At 46.0% G+C, this 12500-nt stretch overlaps 1 protein-coding gene across 1 annotated transcript in view; it reads right to left on the bottom strand.

Annotated features, from left to right (window-relative positions):
* Nucleotides 1-12500, bottom strand: part of acsl6 (acyl-CoA synthetase long chain family member 6) — a gene marked incomplete at both ends in the record, with an annotated part of 94912 nt that overhangs the window by 42064 nt on the left and 40348 nt on the right. The window contains one exon of the mRNA XM_083646527.1: nucleotides 6541-6605. Coding sequence (XP_083502653.1) covers nucleotides 6541-6605 — 65 coding nt within the window. The remainder of the gene's footprint in view (nucleotides 1-6540; nucleotides 6606-12500) is intronic.

Here is a 12500-nt window from a genome sequence, read left to right as displayed (position 1 = left end):
TTTTTCTCTTTTCTGCCTAGTCTCTGCCGGGCAGCCGGGCAGATTGAGATTCCAACAGGAAACGTTGCATTACGACCGCAAAGCGGACACCGGAGCTGGTCGCAGGGTCGCAGCCTGTTAGTGAACGCCTGTGTCCACCAGACGCGTCCCCGAAGCGGCTCTCCGCTCTGCTCCACTAAACAAATTGAGTATTTTTGCTTCTCTCTTTGAGTTGCGTCAAGCAGCACTGAGCAGATCGAGCTGGGCAGGAATCCACGAGAATAATAAAATAAAACATCCTGTCGATTTTCAAAATAAAGCCTGTTACTGTATGTCAAGAGAGAAACAGTCACACATTGGGGGGGGGGGGGGCAGCTACTTGGGTTCAAATTAACTTAGTGAGTTGGTTTGAAATTTGTGTATCAATGAACTAAATTCAGTAGCTAATGTTCAGGTTATGGTAGCCTAACTCATTGTTACATTGTAGCCTATAATTCAATCAAAATGTTGTTTTTGTAGACACCAATGATGACTGCCCAGCAAAAGTAGTTTAATCTAGTAAGTGTATGTATATATATATATATGTGTGTGTATATATATTGTAGCGTGGGGTAAGGTGGAGTATTATGGGATAGCTAGTAGGGTGTATGTCTAACTGTATCTGTCTGTTATGTTGTTCTGTGCATGTGGGGTTTGGGGTTTTGGAGTGGCAAGTGAAGGGAGCATAGGGCCAGTGGGTGGAGACTAGGGGAGGAAGTGGAAATGGGGGAGAGAGCTGTGTGGAGCTGGAAGAGAGCAGACGTGCTGGGGAGAGCTAGGCTAGGTAGGAGAAGCTAGCGAGGTGTTGGCGTGCCTGCCTTCATGTGTGTCTGTTCGCTCGCTAATAAAGAGTTTGATAAGCCAAAGGATCTGCCTCGGTGTGCGCTTCATTCCGCCACATTGGTGTCAGAAGTGGGATCGTTTTGGCTTAAAAATCAGGCTCGACTTAGCGTTAGCAGTTAGCCGTTTCTAGCTAGCTGCCATGGACGACCACAGGGGAATGGCACGTGACGGAGCACGCCGGGAGTTGACGATAACTCCGGAGCACAGCTGGTGGTCTGCCAACTTGGGGAAGATGGAAGCCCGTTTGTTGAAAGAGGTCAGACGGCTGTTGGAGGCTACGCCTGCCTGGGCAGAGAAGTTGATGCAGCTAATAAAAGAGGCCACTCTGCACGGTGAGCAGCGGCCAGAGCCAGCACGGACAGCTTGTTGGACTTGTGGGAGAGTGGGTCACTTAGCGAGAGGGTGCCACTACGGTTCCAGGAGAGGGACCAGACCCAGGGAGCAGAGGTTTTGGGCGCGTCCAGGTGTCTGCTGGACGTGTGGGACATGTGGACATTTGGCCAGGGTGTGCCCCGACGCGTCCCGAGATCAAAGGACAGTGCGAACGGAGGGAGGTCCACCTGGAGGAAGGGTGAGGCTCTGTTGGACGTGCCGTTCGCCTGAGCACTTAGCCAGAGAGTGCACTGAGACTGTGGGGAACGGAGGAGACACACAGCCTGGGGAGGAGGTGAGCAACCAGAGGGAAGAGCCGGTTGTTCAGGTCGGGACGATTGTGTTTCCTGAGGTACCAGGGGTGCAAATGTCGGAAGAGCCGGCCCAGTCAAGCTGCTCCATACCCCCCGCTGGTGATGTGCGGAGGTCCGGGGTGGAGAGTGAGATGGCATCCATTTGTGTTCCCACTGTTGACCTGAGCACGCCGCCCCCTGGGGGAGGGGGACGGGAGGACGAGCGAGTGCAAGAGGTGGAGGAAGACGAGGGGGACTGTTCAGATGTGGACCTGGAGGACGAGGACATCACCATCATGGATGTCGACGTGGGTGAGTGGAGGCGCAGGCAGGTGGAGGACGTGGATATCGGTCCGGTGTACGCGTGGGTGGCGGCCGGACGCCGGCCCCCTGTGGAGGAGATTCACCGGTGTTCCGGTGCCACGAAGGGACTGTGGCATGTGTTTGAGGACCTGCGTCTGTGTGAAGATGGGATTTTGGAGAAGAAAGGGGGGCAAACGAAAAGGGGGTTCCAGACGGTGGTGCCTAGCTACCTGCGGGGGTTAGTGTTACGATGGGCGCACAGGATCCGCAGCGGTCAGGGTCATCTGGGGGCTGAGAAGATGCTTCCCCATGTTCGTGCACTCTTCTATTGGAGCCAACACAAGGGAGACGTAGAGGACTACTGCCGTCGCTGTGTTGAGTGTGGTGCGGGGAAGGGGAAATGTTTGGTTTAAAATGTAAAATGTTGAATGGCTTATGGACTTGGCTTGGGACGGCATTAGCTCGGGAGGTAGAGCAGGTCGGCCAATGACTCAAGGGTTGGCGGTTCGAATCCCGCTCCCTCCCAGCTGTTGTCGTTGTGTCCTTGGGCAAGACACTTAACCCTCATTGCCTCGTATGAATGGGTATGAATGTCTATGAATGTTGGTGGTGGTCGGAGGGGCCGTAGGCGTGAAATGGCTGCCACGCTTCCGTCAGTCTTCCCCAGGGCAGCTGTGGCTACATCACCCGTAGCTTACCACCACTGGTACGAATGGTGTGAATGAATAATGATTCCTGTGAAGCGCTTTGGGTGTCTAGAAAAGCGCTATATAAATCCAATCATTATTAGTGTTGATGTAGGGTTGTTTTGGGGTGTCATTTGGGGGCAAATGGTTTAAAAAGGGGGGGGCAGTGTAGCGTGGGGTAAGGTGGAGTATTATGGGATAGCTAGTAGGGTGTATGTCTAACTGTATCTGTCTGTTATGTTGTTCTGTGCATGTGGGGTTTGGGGTTTTGGAGTGGCAAGTGAAGGGAGCATAGGGCCAGTGGGTGGAGACTAGGGGAGGAAGTGGAAATGGGGGAGAGAGCTGTGTGGAGCTGGAAGAGAGCAGACGTGCTGGGGAGAGCTAGGCTAGGTAGGAGAAGCTAGCGAGGTGTTGGCGTGCCTGCCTTCATGTGTGTCTGTTCGCTCGCTAATAAAGAGTTTGATAAGCCAAAGGATCTGCCTCGGTGTGCGCCTCATTCCGCCAAAATATATATATATATATATATATATAGCGGCCGGGGGGGGGCGTAGGTTACAGTCTACCCACTTCTCCAGGGACCACTACACCACTGGCTACAGCCGTGTCCAGACATCTGGCTTCCCTGGGAATTTGGAGAGAATAAATAAAACGTCTTTGTCTAAAATAACATGTTTTTATCAATGACATATTATCTCATTGATAAAACTCGAAGTTTGTGCAATTCAGCTTTCCTGTCGGCTGCAGCTGTAGATAAACATAAGGGTTATCTCCATTGTTTAGAGATGAAGAAACATCACGGTCCAAACAGCTTCAAAGCGTGTTTGAAACTTCAGCAGCAGCTGTAGTGTCTGTCTGTAGTGATTAGTTCCAGACATTCTGGAAAGTGAGTTACAGTATGTCTTGCTGGAAGAAACAGAAACAAAGCTATCATCTGATTCCAGGCTGGGCTAATCATTGTCACAATAACCTACATTTGGAAACAATGTATTTTGTGTGTGTGTGTGTGTGTGTGTGTGTGTGTGTGTGTGTGTGTGTGTGTGTGTGTGTGTGTGTGTGTGTGTGTGTGTGTGTGTGTGTGTGTGTGTGTGTGTGTGTGTGTGTGTGTGTGTGTGTGTGTGTGTGTGTGTGTGTACGACGTTTGCACACATTTTCTAATTGGAATGTCAGTATTTCTAAAACATAGAACACTTTATAGTAAAGACTCTTAAATCACTGCCAACATCACACCCCAGCAGGACACCACAGAACAGAGACACAGACAAGATGTCAACACATATTGAAAGATGAAGTATTGAAGAGTAATTTCCACTTGATTTTGTTCGTTTTTAGTTTTTTTTTTTTTTTTACTACATTCCAAAGAAGTCATGTTGTAACTTTAGCTTTTTCTGCAGTGACAACACAGCAAAAAGGCTGGTCGTGCCTATTTCAAATGCCATTTACAGGCCATAGGATAGGAGTAGAGACAAAATGAAAATAGATAGAACTGGGAGTATTTTGGGAAAAGTTTGCTATTTATATGTAGGCAGGCACATGTTTGCATGCTTTACAGGTACCCCAATTAACTTTCTATGATCCCAAGTTTAATTGGCTTCTGGCTCGTACTTATATTTCAATTCAAATATTTTTGTGGATGCAAATTGCAATGAGTGATGAATAAAAAGTTGTTATCCTGTTGTCACGGTCCGTTAGGTGAGAGTAGGCAGTATCCCCTCAGATCAGATATGATCATGGTTACTTATGTATTTCTGGCTGTCCTGATCATTGAATGATGTTTCATTGAATGATGTTTAATTGCCTGGCGGGAGTATGAACTATTGCTATAAGTATGACTCTCAAGGCGACCTCCAACGGGCTTACTTCCTGTCGGATTACTTCTGGGGCGAGGACGACGACGTTCACACAGGCAGAACGACAGGATAGCCGGAGCTGAACGTTACGTTTCATAGACTTATGTTTTCCAGTCTCGCTTCGGCGAGCCACTACTGAACTGGTGAGATCAGGACCGGCTCTCACATCTCGATAGATGACAGTGCTGTTCCAGGGTCGGGACGGACTAGCTGCTAGCCGAAGAAAGAGCTGACTACAAGATGCAGCCTGAAGGGATAAGTAATTCAAACTCATTTCAATGACCGACAGCCTGATCCTTGTAAGCTTTTGATCACATTCATGTTGCGGGTGTTGGTGGAACGATAAAATACCCCTAGACACGAGTTTAATGAGTCCAGAGCGGACACGTGACAGCGTAGTTTTGAGCCCCTGTCAGTCGGAATTGTCCTACCTGTTTGTCGTGCAGTCAGACGGGAGAAAAAAAGACAGTATATACTGTGGGAGAAAATAAAGCAATCCAGTCTGTCCAAACTTTCGCCAATAATCTCATCGTGACATGCATGAACAGGCTATATTTTGCTAGCCGATGTGTTTAGAAGAATTCTCACTTTGTTCAGAAACTTTGGGGCTAACTTTAGGTAGCTCCTTTAGGGACATGTGTTGTGTTTGTCTCGCTTGCTAGACTCTCCCTTCACATGTCCCTTCCCCAAACATTAAGCGAGGGCCGAGAAAATTCCAAAGCAGCAGAACATGTGTCGCGGGCGGAGACTGTGATTTGTGACTCTGGGTTGGGATGGGACTAATGTAACCAGAGACAATACATGGTGTATGTATGGTGTATATTGTGACCAGGGGGGGTGCTCTGTATCTGACTAACCTTGACTCCTAGGTGACCTTCACTCTGCCCCAGAAGAGAGGTGCCACCTTGCCCATAAAAGGAGAGCGCGGAAGCACCAGAACGACCACATTCAACGCTCGCTATGTTACCAGAAAGGGACGGTGGTGTCCTGGATCATATTATGTGAGAGTGTGGCATGTCTTTTGCGCAGCTACTATGTTCCTTATTGTTTCCTGCTCTATGTCTCCAAAGCCTGCTGCCGATCTACGCTGGTGTCCCTGTTGTCTTCCGCCTGTTTGCCGCTCCCCGCCTGCCTACAGGATTAGCCTGCTGCTATACTGTCTGGGACTGCCGTTCTCTGCTTCGCCTCCTGTTGTCATCATGACCGCGGTCCCTTCGCCTGACCACAGCCTACTACACTATCCTCCTATTATCCGCTGCCGTGGGGGGTAGCCTGGGTCTGGGCGGGGAGAGACAGTCCTGGAGGACAGGGAGGGTGGGTATGTTCTGCTGCATGGGAGCTTTCTCAGCGCCTCACTTAATATTTGGACAAGGGACTGTGGAGGGAGAGTCCAGCAAGCGAGACGAACTTGACACAAGTCCCTAAAGGGGCTAGGGCTTTAGGGTACATTATTAAGCCCATGCCATACTTTTGACATATTTTGACAGATTATACAATAAAAATATTAGAGATTGGTATAAATGAATTAGTGACACTTCAAATGAGAAATTAGACTTTCATATCAACTAAAGAGTTTCCATTTATATTGGGGCAGTATATAAAAATATATATATAATTAAAAATTAATAAAGAAATGACGTATTTGGTGGGCTTAATAGTGACGTTTGCTTTACTTTCATTACTGAGCATGAAGAGAGCTGCGCGCTTGACATCGGTCCTAGTGATTCTTGCTTCTGGTGCGGCAGTCAGATAAGATACAGTAACAAGCAGTGGAGGACTCGCACACAGAACTATAGACAAGACAAAGTCTTAAAAAATCAGATCCATTTTATTTTAGGATCGGCACAAATTGGCAGCAAACGTTTCAGTCCTAGTTGGACTATCGTCAGTGCACTGACGATAGTCCAACTAGGACTGAAACGTTTGCTGCCAATTTGTGCCGATCCTAAAATAAAATGGATCTGATTTTTTAAGACTTTGTCTTGTCTATAGTTCTGTGTGCGAGTCCTTTACTTTCATTCCCACAACCATTTTGTAAGAATAGCCTGTGTCCGTTTTGTCAAATGCTGGAAATGTCTTCTTGGAGTTATATTCTGCAGCGCGGTCCTCTGAGGTCAGATTGTGTTTGTGTTGGTCTGTGTTGTCGTTATTGGATCATGTCTTCTCGCCAGCACTAACCTCTTTGTAGGACATCCATTTGTAAGGCTGGTTGGGGAGCCGAGAGCCCAGGCAAGGCCCATCACCTGGTGAGCGCACATTGAGACAGGCAGTCAGTGTCATAGCACTTACATAAGAATATGTGTGTGTGTGTGTGTGTGTGTGTGTGTGTGTGTGTGTGTGTGTGTGTGTGTGTGTGTGTGTGTGTGTGTGTGTGTGTGTGTGTGTGTGTGTGTGTGTGTGTGTGTGTGTGTGTGTGTGTGTGTGTGTGTAAACTCGATGTTCTATGCTGATAATATCCTTCGGTGTGTTCTCTATCTTTGCTTATTGTATATTTTTTGTATATTTGCTTTTGATTAGGGATGCACGATATACTGTATCGGCAACCATCGGCCGATGTTAGTCATTTTTTAACATATCGGCATCGGTCCGATGTTGCAATGCAGCTGATATAGCCTAAACCAAATGAACTTGAAGCCAGGAGTCCAGGAAGATGTCTTATAGAAATATATTTAATAACCCATACATTCTCTGGCAATATGTATTGTCAGAGGGCTGAATCTCAATGTACACATTCTGATACGTTATACAGAGTCAAATATTCCGCGGCGATGTCACAATTTGACATACGCTTTATAGGCAAAGGAAGGCAGAGAGAAACAAAGAGAGGAGGGGGGGTTAAATGTGTGTGCGCTGCTCCAGTCTGACTGAGAGTTATCAGTTGTTATTGGAACACGACGCACTGACCAAGGTCTCAGCAAAAGGAGAAGTCCTCTGCCATGGGTGAATCTATATGTGATCTTCCTGGACTCCTGGCTTCAAGTTCATTTGGTTTAGGCTATATCAGCTGTTATATATACATTTAGCGGATGTAGAATGGTTAAAATTCCATTCTCTAACAGGTATTATGCCAAAATCTTCACATTGAGAAGAAACAATGTGTTAAATCTATGATTTATGGGCTTTTCCAAATGTTTTGGAAATAAAGAAAAGCATGAATCTTTCAAATTCACAGTGTTTACATGTGTTTTTCAGTATGTACAAAATTTGATTATCATAGAAAAGTGTTTTTATACACATCATATCGAATTCGGTAAATATCGTTTATCGGCCATAACAGCAATGTTAATCGGTTATCGTATCGGCCAAAGTTTTCATATCAGTGCATCCCTACATTTAATATGTGCTTTTAATAACATCTAGGGACATCTACCTTTCCGTCTCACCACTGTGTGACAGGTGTCAGGTGTCAGAGGGCACTCTGTCTCATGCTTTCTGGTTCTGCCCTTCACTGACAGGATTCTGGGCCAAAATATTTGACTGGTACTCTAAGGCTTACAGAATAACCCTTCAGCCGGAGGCAGAACTCGCCATCTTTGGCTGCTTGGAGTCCTCTCTGAACTTCCCTGCAGCTGTGCAACAGTCTCTGACACTGGTGACAATTGTTGCCAAAAAACTAATTTTGAAGGAATGGAAGTCCCCCTCTTCACCTCCTTTTCAATTGTGGTTGATGGACATGATCTGTGTCATACGGATGGAGAGGCTCAGGTTCCTGAGAACCAACTCACTTGGAAAATTTCTAACGATCTGGGAGCCGTTTCTAGCCTACCTCGATGAGGTTAGGGGCGATGGCACTTTTAAGGACATAATGTCCCTTATGTGGCTGGTAGCACCACGTTGTAATATTGAATGTTGATTATGTTCGTATGTTTTTTTTTCTTTTCCTGTGCCTGGGCCTGTTTGTTTTGTCTTGTTTGTGTACCGTTCTATTGAAAAATTGAAAGAAAAAAAAACCATCTAGGGACAAACATTGCAAATTAGCTTAGGCTATAAATGTTATGATATATGACATCATACCGTTTCTTGTTTAAATGTTCTATGTATATGTATATGTATCTGTCCCTATTCAAATAAACATGAAATGAAATGAAATTATGTTTTCTCTATGTTGTTAAACATTTAAACCTAAACATGTAGGACCAACACACTGCTGTGCCCGCTCACAAATCTTTAGCGTTCGATTGCGAACAGGACTGGGTCACAATTTGCATATTTATTATTAAGTTGCTTTTTCTCTGTTTTTCTTTTCTCAGTTTTTCTCCCATTTTCTCCCCAATTTATATTGGGCCAATTCCACCTGCTGTCCCGGTCGTATCAACTCTTCATACTAGCAAGTGGGCAATGTTCTCTGTTTCAATTTTTGTCCCGGAAGTGATGTCATCAGTGATGTCATAGGCATTGTGACCTCATCAGTTATGCCATAAGAGGCGTTGTGACATCATCAGTGATGTCAGGCATTGTGACATAATCAGTGATGTCATAAATCATCTTATTACATCATCAGTGATGTCATAATATTTAGAGCAAGTGGACATTGTTCTCTCCCGAGCTGTGGCCGAGGCCGCGCAGCGGCTGAGCTGCGTATGCGAGCTGCAGGGCGAGCCCTAGGAATCGAGCCCCCGTAGCACACTTGATGCCTAGTGTAACAGTTTATGCAAAAAGTTTGTATAGACTTTGTTACTATTTTGCTTGTTATTTTGCTCAATTACTGTCATTTATAAGCTGATTTAATCAGCTTATAAATGACAGTAATTGAGCCATTTCTGGCTACGGCGGCTACGGCGGGACGTCCAGTAGGTACGATTGTCTCTGCATTGTGAGTCAGACATAAGTCACTTTTAAACAGCCTGACCGTGAGCCTTACTTGTTACCGCTAGCAACGCGGGCTGTCACCATGGCAACCGGAAGACTCATTTTACCTCAGGCTGCAGAGATACCATTAGAGAGGTTTTATGGTGGGACCACACCACTGTCTGGATGTGGGCCTATCTCCCTCTGTCTGAACACTGGCTTTTTTCCCCTACTTCTTTCTCCCATTTTCTCCCCAGTTGTACTTGGCCAATTCCCCCTGCTGTCCCGGTCGTTGCTCCACCCCCTCTGCCGATCTGGGGAGAGTTGTAGACTAGCACATACTAGTCTCAATGCCAGACCCATGAGAGTTCTTACGCTGATACACTACGTTACTGCATGCTGCCGAGCTCTCTCTGGGTCTGGGACACTTTCCCTCAGCCGGCTGGTTATGGGAGGGAACCATTCACTTGACCAGTCATATGCCAGTGATGGCTTCAGTCCTCTCCAATCAGTAACGACTTTGCGATCAGACAACACGGAAGGCGCAGCCCATTTTTCGAACCGCTCTCTCATCGGTGCTAAGACCTGTCACTCATTCAATTTCAACCCGCCTTCAAAAACCAGCAGTGGCTGTTAACTGGCACAGACTCACTTATGTAGTATGCGGAGCGCAGCGATTCAACGTAATATTTGAGTCTGGGGAGAGACTAAGCACATACATACCTCCTCTGATACACATGAAGTGGCCAGCCGCTTCTTTTCACCTGACAGCGAGGGGTTTCACCAGCAGGACGTAGCGCGTGGGAGGATCACGCTATTCCCCCCAGTTCCCCTAGTAGTAGGCGAGTGCTTTTACCTCTACGTTACCCAGACGCTCCAACACTGGATTACATGTGAGTTTGTAACCTTGGACAGTAAGATTCAAGATTCACGGTTCACTTTAATAGCACACATTAAATAATCAGATTACATAGAAGGAATCTGACTTAGTGCAAGTATGCAGCAGAGCGTCACATCTATTAGAAGACAAAGCAATACAGAAAAACAATCACTAATTATAAAGTGCAAAATATAATCCTTTAAACTAAAGTGACATATGATGGGGGCAGGGTTGGGTAGGTTACTTTTAAATAGGAATCCCTTAAAGTTACTTGTTACTTGTTAAAAAATTGTACTTAGTAACGTAATCCGATTACCACTATTTAAAAGTAAAGTAGGGATTACTTTCAGTTACTTTTGGATTACTTTTTTTTTTTAATCCAGGAATGTCCCATTGGGATACAATATCTCTTCTTCCAGGGAGTCCTGGTCAAGAGTCCTGGCTAAAACCCTTATTTAACTAGATGAAGCATGTTTTACCATTGATAACCAGATAAGAATGTTTATACCAACATGAAGTTAAGGAGAATACAACAAGAGTTATTTTTAAGACCACTTTAATTTACGTTATGGGTATTTTTCATGATGTGGAGTGGAAGACGCAGCTTGTTGCTTTAATCTTAAAACATGACGTGAAATGCTGTAAGCACTTCTGCCCTGTTGACTCCACGCCTGACCCAACTTGCTGCAGCTTTGCTCTGACATCCGTGAAAAATAGAAGCCTTGCGTATCTTTTTGGGAGAGCTCCGGATCGTCGGAGCTGGGACGGAGTAGACACGCAATGCAGCGGAGTAGGTGGGAGTTGACACAATGATTAGAGTGGAAACGTAAACAAAACCGTACCGCAGCGCAGACGGACCGAACACGGACTCAGTGGAATGTGGCCGTAAGTGAAAGTAAAAACCTCTCGCGCCATGCAGACTAGAGCAGCGTTTGTCAGCACGGGAGTCAGGCAGAGAAATTCAATGCAGATTTTCCACTGCCTGGCAGCTCGTAACGTTCAGCTGACAGCCCCACACACAAGATCTAAAATTGATCTGTCTAAGTCTGTAAAAGTTGATCTGTCTAAACACTGAGCGAACGTAAAAGTGAAATGCTTGTTATATTTCCATGAGGTGAATGCACTCGTGGGAGGAGGCACCACAGGCGCGGGTCCCTGTCATCATGAATGCTGCCTGCAGCTGCTGCTGTTGCTCCGCCTCGCTCGTCCTCGTCACAGTCACGCACCAGCCACAGTTGGCTACACCGTTTTTTGTTGTTATTTTGTAAAATTAATGAAGAGGCAAGGGCGAATGTAATCCCACCTGTAACGCCGTTACTATACCCCCGTTACTGTAATGTAGATTACACATCTTAAAATGTACTGTGACAGATTACAGTTACCGTTTTTTTGTAATCAGATTACATAACGGCGTTACATGTAATCCGTTACTCCCCAACCCTGGATGGGGGGCAGGGTGGCCCTGGCCTGTTACTATTGAGGGGGTGGGAGTGATAAAGTCCTGATTTGTGGGGGCTTTAGGGTCTCGTTGAAGCTGATTTGTGGGGGCTTTAGGGTCTCGTTGAAGCTGATTTGTGGGCGGCTTTAGGGTCTCGTTGAAGCTGATTTGTGGGGCCTTTAGGGTCTCGTTGAAGAGGTGGATGGCAATTGGGTAGAAACTGTCCCTGTGACGAGAAGTTCTGGTAACCTTGCAACATTGTGTATGTGTGTGTGTTCTGCACTTCTATCCTTGTGAGAACAAGTTTTACACAGAGGTTAGAATTAGGATTAGGATTTAGGTTAGCGCAGTGATACTCAACTTGCGGCCTGCGGGTCACATGCGGCCCGCGGGGGAATTTAAATATATAAATAAATTACAGTGCACCTGAACGCAACATGCAAGATACCCGCTGAACAAGTGTCCAAATGTTTACCCGATCTGACTGTTGTCACCCATAGATTCAGTAGGTTCGTCATCAGCCCCATTCCTATCGCTGATAAACCTGCTAGGAGGTTTCAGTAGGTTTCAATGGCCGTTATCAAACAACTTTATATTTAGGCAAATAAAACAACTTAGGGTTAGGGTTAGGGTGAGGGTTAAAGTTAGGGTGAGGGTTAGGGTTAGGTTTAGCGTTAGAATTAAGCAACAAAACGCGTTAAAAGACGAAAACGGAAACCTCTCCTGATAACAAATCGCTGATAACGACCTTCTGCGCCTACTAGCAGGTCAGTAGGCTGCCTACTGGCCGATATGAATGGGGTGATAAGACGCTGATAACGACGATTGAATGGGCTGACAATTACCAGATCGGGTGAAATGTTCATGTCATTCTGGCCAATACTCCACTTCTGTTATAGCATTTCAGTCTGGAATATGGAATATCTTTCAATAATCTATGATTTTGCTGCTAAATTGTCAAATACCGCCATCTGCTTGCTACCCAGGCACTTATGTATGTACTTAACCTAACTAACTTAACCTAACCCTTAA

The sequence above is a fragment of the Poromitra crassiceps genome, assembly GCF_964638095.1.
Source record: "Poromitra crassiceps genome assembly, chromosome: 1".
NCBI classification, from domain to species: Eukaryota; Metazoa; Chordata; class Actinopteri; order Beryciformes; family Melamphaidae; genus Poromitra; species Poromitra crassiceps.
Note: the sequence above shows the minus strand (reverse complement) of the source record. Positions and strands in the feature narration are given on the sequence as shown.